This window comes from Fundulus heteroclitus, chromosome 11 (assembly GCF_011125445.2).
Source record: "Fundulus heteroclitus isolate FHET01 chromosome 11, MU-UCD_Fhet_4.1, whole genome shotgun sequence".
Lineage (NCBI taxonomy): Eukaryota > Metazoa > Chordata > Actinopteri > Cyprinodontiformes > Fundulidae > Fundulus > Fundulus heteroclitus.
Genome location: NC_046371.1, coordinates 19,578,987 through 19,595,773, shown reverse-complemented (window position 1 = coordinate 19,595,773; position 16,787 = coordinate 19,578,987). Strand labels below are relative to the sequence as shown.

The following is a 16,787-nucleotide window of genomic DNA, read 5'->3' as shown; positions in this document are numbered from 1 at the left end:
AGATAAACGAAACCCAAACATTGCTAATAAACCTATCCTATTTTTTTAGTAGCTAAGGCTTGAGCTTGTTACACTACTGCTTATTAGTGTCCATTTACCAAGACAAACCTAATTACGGACTTATTAGAAGAAAGTTAAATAAATATATGCCTAATAGTGGTATTTAAGTAGATTTGTGACCTTGAGTTGCTGAATGTGCCTAATGATGCACCAAATCCATCTATTATATTCAAACCATGTCACAGCAAAGTCTTCCGGTCAGACCTAGGGGTGCATTTAAACACATTTACTTTTACTTGGTTGTGGCTTTATTTCTTGGCACTTCATAGAACTTAAACTCTGTTTGAAAATCTGTATTACAAATATTAACATTCACATCGCTTGAGGCAGACTTTTATATTGGGTTTTGCCAATATTTACCATTTTTGGGCAGACCCCAAAGAACGGCCATTGGAAAAACAAGTCCCTGTGTGATGCTGATCATGTCCAAAGTCCCTCTGGAAAAAAATCTAAACTGTTTATTCATACTAAAGATACACTAATTAATTGACCATAGATCAGCGTCAGCCAGTTTTCCGGACTCTAATTATGATCGGCATGTCCACTGTTTCCAATTCATTAAATGCATCAAAACTTAGAAATTCCACTATTTTTGGTTACAGTAACCAATGACATGCACTTTACCACATGTGATGGCCAAACCCATGGCCACACCTTAAAAGTCGGTACCACACATGCACCTTCATATTTTCATTTACCAATCAGTATACGTACACTTTAGTTTGCAATAAAACTTTATTCTTAGTTTAAGTACATGTGTTCTATTTGTAAGTGTGCACAATTAGTTCACTTTTGTACTTGTAGCCACTTATTCATATTTGTTTTGTGTTTTGTTACTAATCTTTGTTTCTTACCTTCCATGGTGCCTGGGAGCTTAGCCAGACAAAAGATGGCAGCCAGGGCTCAGATCACCTAAATACAGGGAGGGCTAATTGGACTGTTCCACCTGCTGTTACTGGAAGGGGGGGGGTTTGTATTTTTCTTTCTTTATTTTGCATTTCACTTGGGGTTTGTATTTAGAGGTTGGTGTGTTTTCATTGTTCTTAGATTAGTTTGTTGCCAAACTTAACTGCACTGCTTTGTTTTGTCATTTGTGATTGTTTGTTTGGTTTTAATTACCCCTATTGTGTTATTGGTCTGATCAGACAGTGTGTACATATATATATATATATATATATATATATACATATATATAGATATAGATATACATATACATATATGTACACACTGTCTGATCAGACCAATAACACAATAGGGGTAATTAAAACCAAACAATATATATATATATATATATATATATATATATATATATATATATATATATATATATATATATATATATATATATAAAATAAAAAAATAAAAAATAAAAAAAACAACTTTTTGGAATTATTCTCTGTGACACCACACTTTTTTGATTTTAACAAATTAAGGTAAGGGACATAGCCTATGCATATACCCTTAAATTGTTTGTATGCTTGATTCAATCCTACCACTATGAAAGAAAAGTCATGGCATGGATCAGTCAGAATTTGTCAAAATCGGGATCGACAAATCAAACCCAGCCAGGAATTATCAACTAGGACAAAGCCTTATCCGTGCAACTGTGTTACATACCCTGAAATATTATATTGTTAAACATGTATGAAATTTATATGATACATAATATGTATTATATATTATATGTCTCCTGTTTATCTTGGCCATCCATCCAGCCATAAACCCCCAGTGTACTTTCACACAAATCAGGTGTTAACATTGGGGAAAACACGAGTTAGATTAGGACTAAGCAGACAAACCAGGACACGCGCAATGCATAGTAAAACTGTTTGCTGAGACACATGCTTGCCCTGTCGTCCTTGACCGTGTCCTTTTCAAACCACATCTCATCGCTGTCAGATAGTCCTGACAGAAAGACAAGGAAAACAGAGCCGGCTCTTTCAAAAGCTCTTTGAACTTTAAAACCGACAGCCACCATTCACCGGATTCAATATGAATCTGACTTGACAGCCTCCATTCTCACCATAAATAACACACTTCAAAGAGTGGCCAAAAAAAATTGAAGGGTCATGCCACATTTTCTAATCTAGAAGTTCTGCAGCCCAGCAAGGTTTTACATCCATCCGTCAGGTTCGTTTACGTCCCCATTCATAAGAAACATGTTAGCGAGCTAACTATCTAATTAATACCAGCAAATGATCAATGCCAAGACTGATTAAAAAAATACTGCCATCATTTTTTCCCCCTTTAGAAACTGCTTTGCATGCAACATAAAAAGTACAGCCCATTAATTTTTAATAAATTTGAAATGAATGCTTCTTAAATGTGTCTCCATGTGACTTAACAAGCACTTTATCTTGACTGTGACAAATACGGAGCTTGCAAAGCGCACTAATAGAGGAGCTCCTGACAGACATCCGATGAAAAATTGGGAAGCTTTAGTCCTCCCAACCCAATGACGGGAATACAAATTTGTGTTTAAAGTTCAGCCAGCTACGGATGTAAACTAAAAAGGATTCAACATTTCTTTTGATAAAATGGCCATGTTCTTTTCATCAGTGCCTTAATGGAAATGCAAGTAACGTCTAAATATCACATAGTGGAAAAGAAGGCCTTTATCAGAGGAAAATATCCCAGACAACAGGGGTGTCATGCCCTACATATGAGGCATCAAAGAGCCTTTTCTAAAACTAAGAGCAGGGCTGATACAAGACATATGTTAACGGAAGCTAAACAAAGGACGTCATTATTTCTAATTTTCTCTGTGTTTAATATGTTTTCCTTTTCTATATCTCACTGTCTAAATCCATCACATTGTTCACATACTTAGTTTGGCAGTGATAGCCCGGCCTACAAGCAGCCGGATCAGCCACTTAACATGGCAGCAAAATGCTTCGCAGAAGGAGATTGAAGCTCTGTCCACAGCTGACTTCTTCTGCACGATGAGATAAATCAAGCTTTATAGGCAAAAACTTGGCGTGTCCTTATTGAATCTTCTCATCTGACACAAAAAAAAGGCTCTGGTATTTTATATGCTTAATACATTAGAAGAGAAAAACAACAAATAACTGCAAAATTTTAAATAAAATACATAAAAAGAGCCTTGAAGGAAGAAAGCTGTATTTTCTTCTGACACTTTTTATGCACTCTAGACTCCCCCCCTGCCTCCTCTTCCTTCCTCTCTCCACTTTCACTTCCACTCCCCTCTCCCTTTACTTTCTGCTCTAACAAGCAGTTTGATTTCCCCAGGAAAATCTGCACTCAATAAACGTTCTCACTGTCTGTGATGTTCCTCACTGAGGTTTTAACACCAAAGTGAATAATGACACCAAGCAGAGCTACAGCACTCTTTCAAGGCCTCGACATGTACTCCAACGTTGTTTTGTTCATAGCACGATATATATATATACACTAAACATATACTGTATAGATCTAGATACAGTATACATGTACATATGGCCAGGAAAAAGTGTTGGCCCCCTTACAGATTTCCAGTTTTATTTCTTTTGCACAATGTGCTTTTGTGATAATTTAGCCTACCGTACTTTATACTGTTAGATACGTTCTATTTAAGTAATTACTTGATTCTACATGTCTGGTTACAGGACCTTGCCGTGGATTAATCACAGTCAACTCATGATTTAATGAAGGGGAAAATTATATTTTCAAGTAGAGCTAAGGTGGTTTGGATTTTTTTTTCTTTAATAAATATAATACTGCTATCCTCAAATAATACAAAGAAAGCAGGTTGATGTGTATTTTTGAATCCCACAATTCTAATGTTTTAACTTCAAAAGAAATAGTCGGTGTAATAACACTGAATTTTAATCCCAGCTTTCGAAGTTTTTGTATGCTCTCCACAAGACTCTCTACCCTGGTATTACTTTCAGGTGATCACCTAAACACTTACCTTATATACACTATTTTGCCAAAAGTATTTGCTCACCCACTCAAATACTCAAAATCAGCTGTCCTAATCATTTCAACAGCCAGAGGTTTATAAATAATATTTGTTAAAGAATGGGTCGCTCTCAGGAGCTAAGTGAACTCCAGCATGATACCACATGTACAACAAGTGTAGTCGTGAAATTTCCTTTCTCCTAAATATTCCCCAGTCAGCTGTCAGTGGTATTATAACAAAGCAGAAGCAACTGGGAACTACAGCAACTCAGCCACGAAGTGGTCAGCCATTTAAACTGACAGATCAGAGGCAACGGATGCTAAAGGCTCATAGTACGCTGAGGTCACCAGCTTGCTGCAGTCAATTGCTAGAGACCTCCAAGCTTTATGTGGCCTTCAGATTAGCGCAAGAAAACTGTGTAGAGAGCTTCATGGAATGGGTTTCCATGGCCAAGCAGCTGCATCTAAGCCATAGATCACCAGGTGCAGTGGAAAATGTTGGATGCAGTGGTGTAAAGGATGCCGCCGCTAGACAATTGAGCAGTGGAGGTGCATTCTCTGGAGTGACGAATTGAGCTTCTCCATCTGGCAATCAGGTGGACAAGTCTAGGTTTGGCAGTTGGCAGGAGAATAATAGCTGTCTGACTGTAGTGTTACCAAGACAAACCTAATTACGGAGTTATTAGAAGAAAGTTAAATAAATATATGCCTAATAGTGGTATTTAAGTAGATTTGTGACCTTGAGTTGCTGAATGTGCCTAATGATGCACCAAATCCATCTCTTATATTCAAACCATGTCACAGCAAAGTGTTTCAGTCCGACCTAGGGGTGTATTTAAACACATTTGGTTTTACCAAAGTTCCCCCTCCACCAAGTGTGAAGTTTGGTGGAGGGGGAACTTTGTGGGAACAGTTTGGAGATAGCTCCTGCCGCTTCCAACATGACTGTGCACCAGTGCACAAAGCAAGGTTAATAAAAACATGGATGAGAGAGTTTGGTGTGGCTGACCTTGACTAGCCTGCACAGGGTGCTGACCTCAACCTTATAAAACACCTTTGGGATGAATTAGAGCGGAGCCTGAGTCCTTGTCTCCGCAGAGAAAAACATAGTAAATTTTCATAAACGATTAAGAAAAATGTGTGTCCACACAAGAGGACGCAGCGTAACTGAAAAGGCTGTAGTGGGTATGCTGGACCCATTGGTGGCGCTGTCACACTGCCAAAGAAACATGCAAGAAACACCAGGTGTTCATGTGAAGTAAACACAGCACCATGGATCAGACACAGGGGCTTGTTAGAAAAGAAGAGTCCTAAGATGGTACTAACACCCCTAACAAAGCTGCAACACCAGATGCCACCATTCTTTTATGTCATTGGTGACAGTGAGGCACATGCAGGTTACAGAGAGGGCTACAACGTCAAAAAAAAAAATATACATAAAATTAAAAAAAAAAATGCGGTTCACGTGTATCCACAGAAAATGAAACCGCTGTTTTGAAATTTATCCATTCTGGGGCACAGTTTAAAATATGATTATTTACTGTCTCCCAAAACACTGCATCCCTATGGACGCGCAGCCTAAATGACAAAATACCTTTACGATACAGCTTATCTCATCTCTGTGGGGACAGTACCTCAGAGCTAGGTTTTCTCGTCCAACATTGGTGTACGACCTCACAGATGCGTTTCTGGAAGAGTAGTCAAAAAATTATCAACACCTCATGGAACCACGTGGGCAGCCTTCACAGAACAGTTGAAGCTGTTATGGGTGCAGAGGGTGGACCAACGTCACAAAGTGAGAATGGGTAAAGTATTTTGAACGTGATGAGTGATGTTAGTCTTCCTCCACACACATTATTTTGTGAGGAGAACAAAAAGTCATGATCTCCTCTGAGCACTACACACTTTTTTATATGTATACTGTGTCCCCAAACATTTCTTGTGGCAAACTTAATATGGCAGTTGTTATGGCTTTCTTTTCAACATAAGCTTTCTTTATGCTACCCTTCCAGGCCAAATTTGGGAAGTGTAATGTCACCTATTAAAACCTCTGAGGCCCACACCCAACAGCTGTAATTAAACTGAGATTAAATTACACACATTTGGGCTATCACCACTTTGAATTCTTAAAGGGGACATAGCATGCTTTTCAACAGCAAACAGGCTTAAATCAAAGGCAACCCGACTTTTGCTCAGTTCTTTCTGAAAAAGTTTCGACACCTCTCCAGGAGTCTCTGTCAATTCTGGTGCCTCGCACTTAAGCCACCTGCAGTTGGAGCGTTGCTGTTTTAAGGACATGGAGGCCCATCCTTCTAGGCACATTTTAAGACAGATCAAATTCAATGACCCACCTGTCACTGCCCTGGGTCGTTAGAAGCTATTGCTGGTTGTGAGTGGAGTACTTGGTCACCTGAATCATGATGAGACTGCTGATGTAATCTCTTTGGAATGTGTTGGAGGACCGAGCTGTAAACACTGGGGAGTTGGATGTGCAATTATCCCCCTCCTCATCACATAAAATCTTAATAAAATACATTAAACTTTGTGGTGACAAAATCCAAAAATGTATATGGGTAAAGGGTGATTTTGATCATGGTTTAGCCAAACAGAGTAAATTCACATTTATTAAAGGAGAAATAAGCGAAATGTCATTATTTTAGATAGAAATAACTAAAAAAATAGTGATGTGAAGAACTAAAGGTAATATTTTAGATAGACTATAGTCTGACGTCACACAGCATCTCTCTATGTTGTTCTCCAGTGTCTTGTTTACATAGCCGGGCCAGCTGCACGTGCATGTACGTGTGCACGCATGCATGTACGTGCATGTGAGCAGCTGCCACTCAGGGTTTAGGCCCTCCCTGCTCTAAAATGCCATCGTCAGAGCAGCGCAGGGTTTGAGCAACATGGCGGAGACCACACCAAGCAGATTAAAATGTTCTCTAGCTAACAGCATTATAAAGTTATGAGTTACTTACTTCTTCACTTGACATGTTCCTCTGAAAGTTAATGCTGTTTTGCTGTGTTTTTATCCCTTACAAATATGAGCATAGGAGGTGACGGTTGAAAAGGGAAAGGAGGGGCTGGAGGCGTGGCTTGTCACAGATGTGGTTTTGGTCTACAGATAGTGTTCAAGCACCAACACCTAGTGGTGAAATATTGCTCATTGCTCCTTTAAAGAAGCATAGCGTAAGTTCCAGGATTTTTGCAGACCTATGCCCCCTTCTGGCAATAAGTTGAAATGACACCAGTGTTGTGCATGTTCATGGGAGAAGAGGAAAAGCATCTGCACAGGTCTTTTGTTTAGAGGCGCGATGTCTCCTGAGGTAAGAAAGCTAAATATTGAATTTAGCCCGTGTTCTGTAGCTAATGTATCGATTACAGCAGAGACTCAAAAAAGTAGCCGGGTGAACGAGAGCTTGTAGCACATCACACCCTCACGCATGCCCAGACAACTCAGCCCAAATCCCTTTCTCATGAGCTGACTAATCCAAATTATAGCCTCCATCTTGATAATATTGTGATGGTCCTTTTTGTGGATAAATATAGCCCCAGCACCGTGTGCGATTAGCAGGTATAGACAGACGTGGCGCCATCTAGCAACAGTATCGCAGAACTATCATAATGCTGGTGTGCTTAATTAATAAATCAAAATTAAATAATGCCAGACCGAGACTAGCCCTTTGAAATGCCTCGCAGTAAAGCGGCAGCTCGCCATGATCGAACACCATCCATCCATCCATCCGTCCGTCCATCCATCCATCCATCCATCCATCCATCCATCCATCCATCCATCCATCCATTTTCTGACCCGCTTAATTCCTCATGGGGTCACCGGGGTGCTGGAGCCTATCTCCAGCGTTCGATCGAACACCAACCATTATTAATTAAATGAAACTAACTAAATCTAACAATATTCTTGGAATATTCATCATTTTTTTCACCTGGAGATGCTAATAGCCATTAGCCGCTTCCTTACTTTAACCCCTGCTGCACATGCGCAGAACGTACTTCCGTTAAAATCGTAAATAAACACAAAAGGCTTTATTTACTAACAAATTGAGCAAAAACAAAGCATAAAAACACCAAAATAACAATTAATATGCCAGCAGGATGTGATATTCTTTCATAAAAACTTTGTATGCAACCAAAGTGAGCTACTGACGTATAAATAAAGAAATTTTAAGAAACGTGGCTATACACCTTTAAATAGAGGATAACTCATTTTACATGTTGGGTAACTGTAAGGGCATATATTGGGAAAGAAAATTAATGTTTATCTTCAAAACTTGCACAATGCAACTTTAATAAATTTTCATATAAAAACGAACAAGCATTTTAATTGACAGATGGGAGCACATCAGAAGAGTTGAGCGAGAGGCACTCTCACTGTCCATCTGTTTCACTCTCAACTCCAGTCAATAATAATTAGCCCTGTTAAATGTCAATACAAGCTTCCAGAGTAAGTTATGTACAGTAGTACATGAGGTGAGGGAAAAAGGACACGTAGGGTGTTCCGCACCATACAAATACAAAGCTAAAATAAACAATAACTATTTATTGTGTCAATTTGTATTGCTTTGTATCATCACTGTACTGCCACCGCTGGCGCAGAATACCTGGTTTGCATATAGAGCTTTACAAATCATTAACTAAATAGTTTGATTAATTGGTTTTAGGGCGTCTGTTTTTAAGAAACTGTAAAACACTTTGAAACATAAAATTAGCATGGGGAACATGAAAATGTTCATATAAGAGAAAACTGTATTTTTCAGTCTCGGAAAAGGAAAAGTATTTAAAGCATTTTAAACAGGAAAACATAAATTAAAAATACCAAGCACTGAATAAGTCACAACTAATACTGTTATTTTTTTTTTCTTCTTGCACATTTCAGAGGAGACTGTTTGCAAGCCAAGGATTGACAGACAGCTTTAAATAATAAACTTTGAAATTCTCACTTTAGCTTCCTTTTTTTTTTTCTTCTTTTTTTTTTTTTCTTACAAAATTGGCTGTGACAATAGCAAGACTAAACCCCCCCCCCAAAAAATGTATAAAAAGTCTTATTCATTCCCGGGGCGCTCCACGGTTAAATTGAACTGAACAAACTCAGTTTAAATGTTTCAGCAACATCTGAGGGAGACGCAGAAAAATAGGTCTAAAAACCTCCAGCGAGATACAGTGGCTGCTGTAGTGGCAAGATCCTGCAACAATTCTTCATGGAAAAATGATTGCAGTATCTTGCACCTACTGTATTTCAAGTGCCTTCTCATTCTAGGTCATGCCTCTTAAATAAGTCACACTTATTTCTCAATACTTAGAAACGGTGGGTTGCCGCGCAGGACAGCCTTGATCACTGTTATCTGCACAGCACTAGATCAGTTATATGGTGCTGCCTGAGGCCCAGCGAGTGTCGCTGCCATACAGCCATCATTACAGTAATGATCTCCCAGTGCACAGCTCCCATGTGAGGTCACATCTACTCACTGGGGCTGTACCACACACTGTCCTAACTGTGTGCCTCTAATATGCATATGCATTTATTTTTAACCAATAGATGTCAGAAGGTTAGGCTTTTTTTGTCATTTACAAAAAAAAAGCACACAAGTAAGTAAAAAAAAGTAGGCCTGAACATCAGTCATACAAATGTGAAACTAATCATTAAATGGCTTATGGCCTGGTAAGGTTCCCCATTTGCAATTCATTTGGTTATTTGTATTCTAAGCATTGTGCTGCACATTATTGGATTTCCACTTCACATAAATAGGCTTCAAAATTGATCTAGTGTCACACCTGTGTCTTCGTCGATGGTGAAAGTGCCCAGTCCGCTGCCTCCCTGGACCGAGTACCTCAACACGCCATCTCGTCCCCTGTCGTCGTCTTTGGCTCGGACTGTCAGGACACTTGTTCCTGTGCGAGAGTTCTCCTTCACTGAGCCTTTCACGGCAAAGTCAAGGAAGTAGGGGGCATAAAGATTTTCATTGACGTCCGCCACCTGAAGAAAAGTGATGGTTAATCTTTACTTGGTCAAAAGAAATCGTGTAGGTATATTTTTGTTTGTTTGCATTGACATAAACCAGTTCTTACGCACCTCAATCTCCACAAATGTGACACTCCGAAGACTTGGTATCCCTCGGTCTTCAGCAACAACGCTCAGGTTAAAAAACTGCTTAGTCTCAAAGTCCAGCTCCTTGCTAATCCTCAGTATACCGGTCACAGCACTGATCTGCAATGGATTTCATTAGGCACAGTCATTTTATTGACAAAACTATACATAAACATGCCAAACTGTGAAAGGTATTTGTGTACCAAAATTATTCAGAACTTCTGCATAAAAAAAAAAGTTTTTCTTAGGTTGAAAGAGAATGAAGAACCCGTTGAAAAATATGGTGAGAAACAGAAAAAAGTGTGACTGGGCTAAATAAAGACAAGACCTGTCCACAGTCCTAAACTGCTATAAAAAATATCTCTTGATCTCATGCTTGCTTATTCTGACTTTTTGAAAAAATATATTTCTCAGTTTCAAAACTGTAATATGTGTGTAACTATTGTGAATTGCAAACCTGACCATAACTGAAAGGGAAAGTAAAAATAACGATAGTTGGCCTCCAGGAAAAGGGCAGAATTGCAAACACACAATCTGATCAATTTGCTTGATCATTATTGTGTTTTTCCATTTGATTCACCACTTTTTATTGAATTACAGTTTTATCTTTGTGTCCTAACACCACGCTGATGATGAACAGCTTTCTAGAAGGTTTTAGCAGTAATGTTTGGGTTCAAAACTAAGGTAAAAAAAACATCATGAAGGTAAACACTGAGAACCAGGAAGACATTCCAGAAGGGATGGGGTTTAAATTTCCAGCAAAGACAACAGAAGTTTGTATTTTATTGTGATCTTCCTCAAGTATTTACATATGATAGACAAAACATGATAGACAAAAGTAACCTCAAAAATAATTCAAGCAAAACGTTACTTTCTGAGCCAAAATGTATCAGAACATTTGTTATTGATTGATCACAAAGAAGTTACATGGGAAGCAGTGAAACTTTGGATGTTAATAGTTGAATTCAGATGTCCGAAACATTACAGATTATGCATCCTCTGACAAGACCTACCTCGAAAGTGCCATTGAAGTCACTGATCAAGGAATATCGTACTTGTCCGCCAGGTCCAAGATCTGGGTCCTGAGCCTGCAACCATGTAATCACGGTCCCTGGGGGCAGGTCCTCCGGCACCCGGGCACTATAGCTGCTGGGGATGAAAGCTGGCAAGCAATCATTGATGTCCTCCACTATTATGTTTAGCGTAGTCACTGATGACCTTCGAGTGCCTCTTTCGGCCTTGTCTCTCACTTCAATCTTCAATATGAACACAGGGTATTCTTCTCTGTCCAGCTGACTTGCCACAAATACACTTCCAGTTTCACTGTCGATACCAAACTGCGGGACGTTGGTCAGCATTCTAAAGGAGAATAGTCCGTTCTGGCCTATATCCCTGTCAAAAGCAGTAATTGTAATAACCTCCATGCCAAGGTCTGCATTTTCTAAAACAATGGCAGAGTAGGTGTCCTGATAGAATTGGGGATTATTGTCATTTGCGTCCTCAATGATCACTGTCAGCAGCCTCCAGTTGGACATCTGAGGAATTCCCTGATCATAGATGGTAATATTTAGGAAATAACGATCCTGTCGTTCGCGATCAAGCGGTTGCAGAACTGTTATTAGGCCGCTCTCCATGTTGATATTGAAGCTGTTTTCTTTGTTGCCATCGTAAATGGAAAAAAGGACATGGCCATTAAAACCGATGTCACCATCTCGTGCTCGCACCTGAAAAACACTGGAGCCAGGACTCAGATCCTCTCTCACAAGGATGCTTGTAGGCAAAGCTTCAAACTGGGGAGCTTGTTTGTTCGTAGAGAAGAGGTCTAAGTATCGGTCATCCGATCGTGGTTTTGCCATTGAAGATGCCTTGGAGACCATTTTCTCTGCAAGAAACTGAGCTACCCTGGTCTCCTTGCAGGTGAACCCGCCGGGTGGCATCCTGCCTCTCACAACTGAAATATTCACAAATGTAGGATCAGAGAACAACTCTCCATCTGTTGCAGCCACTTTCAGGTTGAATATCGAATTTTTTAAACTGTCTGATACAAATGATCTTTTCAGTGTCAAAGCCCCCGAGTCGGGGTTTAATTCAAAATTGTCTAACTCATTCCCTGACAGTATCTTGTACCTGACCATCCCAACCTCATCGATATCTATGGCTGACAAAGTGACAATGGTCTGGTTGACCGGAAAGTCTCGGCTTATCATGCCTCTGCAAGAAATCTTCTCAAAAGCAGGCTTATTATCATTGATGTTTACCACCCGGATGGTGACATTAACCTCTGTTTCTCTTCTGTAGGGCGAACCCCAGTCAGAGGCTCGCACTGCAAAAAAATAGATATCCTCTGACGACTCAAAGTCTAGATCTCTGGTGATCCTTAGCTCCCCTGTCTCCTGGTCTATACTAAACGGAATAGACTCCTCACCATTGATTGTGTGAGTTACATATCCATTTTCTCGTTTATCACTGTCCGAAGCGGACACCGCAAGAACAACGGTCCCTATGGGTAAGCTCTCATTAATTGCAATATAATAGGACGGCTGGCTGAACACTGGAAAGTTATCATTTGCATCCTCTATGTTAATTTGAACCCTTGCTTGCTGCTGACTGATACAATCAACTACCTCTATTTCCATGAACTCCTGGGATATCTTTGTCAGCTGCCTTGTGGTCATAATAACTCCAGTCAAAGGGTTTATATCAAAGTACATTGGATCGGAGAGGCTACTGAAACTGTAATTGACACTCAGAGGAGCTGGAGAAATTTTCACCACCTCTACAATAGTGCCCGGAGGAGCTATTTCACTCACCTTGACTGTATAAACATCTTTCTCAAAGTTGCCCATTACCGGTTCCTGCTTTGTAACCACCAACTGAACAACTTGGGTATTTGAATATTTTGGAGGTACACCTCTGTCTTTGGCCTGGAAAGTTAAGTTGCAGCCATAGGGATATGTTTCCCAGTTGATCAGCTCCGATGTTTTAACCCTATATTTGTTCCCAAAGGCTGATCTCTCAATGACAAACTGCTCAAAGGGGTCTCCTTCGATAATGGACACCCATTCTATGTCCCCGGATAATCCCTCATCTTTATCCTCCACGGTCAGTATGGCATAGATGAGGTCCTTGTCTATCACTGATGGAATGACTGCTACTGCACTGAGAACAGGAGCAAATTCATTAACCCTGTCCACAGTTAAGACCAGCCGAGCGGTGCTGCTGATCCCATTATTCCCATAGAGCTTCATGCCTCTGTCAACCACCTGCACCTCCAGCTCAAATCTTTCTTTTTTGTCTATCCTGGGTCGACCTGTGAGGGTTACGACCCCACTGGTTGGATGAACGGCAAAGAGCTCGATTCTGTTCTTGAAGAAGTAGTAGAACTCCCCGTTGGAGCCAATGTCAGCATCTGTGGCAGTTACTCGTCCAATGCTGGTGCCCAGGGGGGCACTTTCAGAAACGACAAACGAATAGAAGGTTGGAGAAAAGAGTGGTCGGAGGTCATTTGTATCCAAGACCTTGATAAATATAGTGGCTAAGGCCTCCAGGCCGCTATGGGCAGACGCCTTGACTGTCAGCGTGTAATTGTCCTGCACCTCCCGATTCAGCGTGGCGCTGCTGCCTCCGTTGGTGCTTATTCGCAGGAAACAAAAATCTCCCATCACAAACTCCTCCGCTTGAAAGATGCCGTCGCTGTCCCCCGACTCAATAGAATATTTCAAGTCTAGAGGCCAGGATGGCACAAGAGCGATGCCCATTTTGACCTCGCTTCTGATATAGGTTCTTGCTGCCGAGTTCTCAAAGATTGAAGCATTATAGGCTGGCTGCGTGAAGAGCAGCAGGCCTTGTCCTGCCCTAGGTGTGGATAGGAACTGGGCGTGGGTGGAGGGTAAATAGAGGAATATGTATAAAATAAAACAAAAGAAAAGAAAAAAAGTAGGTAGAGGAAGCATATTTCCCCACAGAATAAGCTTCATCAATATTCCATCACTGAGTCATCCTGTTTTGGAAAAAAAAAAATGACAAAGAAAAACAGACCTGAATTCATTTGTTATGATGCTTAAGACAGGTCTACATGCAAAGACTTTGAAAAATCATCATAGGATAAAACTTACAAAGACATCTGAAGAGTATAGATTTTTCCTGTGTGTTAATGACAGCTCATCTGGCTGTGCACCAGTGGTTTGCATTCTGACACCGAATTCTGTAAATGATAAAATGACATCCCTTTAAACCACATATATCAAACTCAGCTTTAGGCACGGCTCTGTTTCTGCTAGCAACGTTTACCAAGGTATTAAAATGATCTGGATTTAAGCCTGCTCACATCGTTTGTTTTCACATTTTTCCTACAGTTTAACGTCCTTTTACCAAGAGAAAATATCAGAGCGACCAGACGCTTCTTTGGCTGTTTGAATTTGTAGTGCAGCACTGCCCCTCCCCCACATGTTGCTGTGTCAGATCGAAAGGAGGCTGCCTGCTACACTGTTATTACTTGAGCATAACTTGTTAAAATTTCTCATTCTATGGATTTGTAATGGCAGGCCAGAATAAGTGATGAAGTGACCTGTGTGTGTTCTCTTGCTGTTTAAAGAATAGGTTGGCGCAGCACTGCAGTTCCCCCACCTGTTGCGGCACCAGGCAGCTGGTTGTATAAAGGCTACTACACTCTTCTGTGCTTTCTACAAAGACAGGGTCAGCTGGAAATATTTATAATTTGGTTGAAAAAAAAAAACACACAGGCTTATTGTATTGAAACAGCATTGCTGGGAAAAAGCATTTGCCTGCTCACAGATTCCTTCCTTTTTCATCATGCTTCAGTGTTTAAAAAAAAAAAAAATCTTAACAACAGACATACTCATTTTTAAAAAATCACTGTTCAAACAAAAATTTTCTTTATTAAAGAAAAAATGCTATCCAAATCAACCTGACCCTATATAGCATTAACTGTTTGTAATAATTGGCAAGGGGTGTTTACATCACTATAGTGGTATTTGGGCACTCTCTTCTTTGCTAAATTGTTTAAATTTAGACATAAAGAATTTTGCCCCTCTTAACCTTGCATGGATTACATGGATACAGACAATGGATTTGAGCATAAACAGTCTGCTTTTTAGGTCAGGTCACAGGATCTCGATCAAATCTAAGTCCCACCTTTGACTACGCCACTATAAAACATTGGGCATTCAGAAGTGGACTTGCTCCTGTGCTTTTGGTAGCTGTCCTGTTTCAAATCCAAGTGTGCCTGAGTTTATGGCCACTACCTGCTGATTGGACATTCCTCTTCAGATTTTATTTTTTTTCTAGAGAGCATATACGTTAATTTCACATTTCTTCTTGAATTAATTTAGATTTAGGCTTCATGCGTTACTGTGTGAGATCTTTCAACCTACTTAATCTGTCAGAGAGGTTCTGATTAAGGGATTTCTTCATTCTACAGGTTCAGGCAGTAATCTGTGCTGGGAGGAGCTATTGAAATTGAACCATAAATATGGGTAATCATAGATAATTAACGTTTTAATGTGGGGGAAATTCTATTTATTTATTTATTTTTACATAGAAACAGGTTGATTTGTGTAGCTTTCTCTCCTTAATAAAGGGGGACCTCATTTACAATGAGCTTTTCGCATTTATTTGGACTATTTTTTGTCCTTATACTAACGCTTTGTTGAGGATCTGAAAGTTAGTGTGACAAAAAAAGCAACGCAAAGTCAGGAGCAATATGAAGGAAAAATGGAGTAAACACTACTTCACATGTACAAGAACCCTACACATTTACATTTTTATAGATATTTCTTTAAAATGATTTTGTAAAAAAAAAAACACTGACACCATAAAAGGTTATTAACACCCTTAGAAATCGATCCCTATGCACACACTCCGCATGTTAAGTGGTGATCTTTTTTAGTTGCCTTTTTGTTAATCTTTAAAATATTGCTGGGATACCATAAACACATTTTTTTTTTTCAGTATTCAGTTCAGTATTAAGCATGCATATGATTCGGACTAACATCAGTACCCGACACCAGATCCGACCCAGTGGTTAGATTAACGACAGAAACCTACCACTGAGCGACGGTCCCAGCAGACACAGGGAACACTCGACTTCCATTCTGAAGCTGCTCCAGCAAAGCTCGCCCTTGTGCAAATAATAATAATAATAATAAAAAAAATGCACGAGTTTATGGCAGTTTCAAATTCAAACGACAGTCTGTCGCTCGAGTTACGCTACGCGTGTTTAGATGCAGGCTACTCACAATTTGCAAAGTGTCCTACCTTTTAGACGAAACAGATGCGGCCAGTGAAAGTAAATCCGTTTCCATGCTCCTGGACGAAATTAGGAAAGAATATAAAGAAAAGCGCGCAAAACAGACGAGTGCAAACAAACAAAATAATAAAAAAAAAACAGAACGAAAAATTATTTGCAACCAAATATCCATACAGGAGGCTGACTGCTAGGATGCAGCCATCATCATTAAACTAAACAAACATTGCCCTAGTTGCTTGCACCTGACCGATGCGCCCCGGGGTGCAGGGGGCTGCGGAGCAATAGTAAACTGACCTTATAGCAATCCTAGATCGTTTGCTGCAAGGTTACAGTCTAGTGGCCACCGCGGTGCCACGACGCTGTATCGCAAGTTTCAAAGCGGCCAGCATCAGTTGACGCTGATGTGGGACCACGCTCTCCGGATGGAGCTGGGTGGCGGGCGATTCCCGATTTTTG

The 16,787-nt window shown here is 40.1% G+C and overlaps 1 protein-coding gene across 1 annotated transcript in view; it reads right to left on the bottom strand.

Moving 5' to 3' along the window:
- LOC105922684 (protocadherin Fat 3) overlaps nucleotides 1–16,780 on the bottom strand; it is a 160,314-nt gene extending 143,534 nt beyond the window's left edge. The window contains exons 1-6 of the mRNA XM_036143069.1: nucleotides 16,340–16,780; nucleotides 16,130–16,202; nucleotides 14,179–14,267; nucleotides 11,077–14,063; nucleotides 10,049–10,183; nucleotides 9,751–9,952 (exon numbers count right to left, since the gene is read on the bottom strand). Of these exons, the coding sequence (XP_035998962.1) occupies nucleotides 9,751–9,952; nucleotides 10,049–10,183; nucleotides 11,077–14,040 (3,301 nt within the window). The 5' untranslated portion in view covers nucleotides 14,041–14,063; nucleotides 14,179–14,267; nucleotides 16,130–16,202; nucleotides 16,340–16,780. The remainder of the gene's footprint in view (nucleotides 1–9,750; nucleotides 9,953–10,048; nucleotides 10,184–11,076; nucleotides 14,064–14,178; nucleotides 14,268–16,129; nucleotides 16,203–16,339) is intronic.
- Nucleotides 16,781–16,787: the final 7 nt, after the last annotated feature.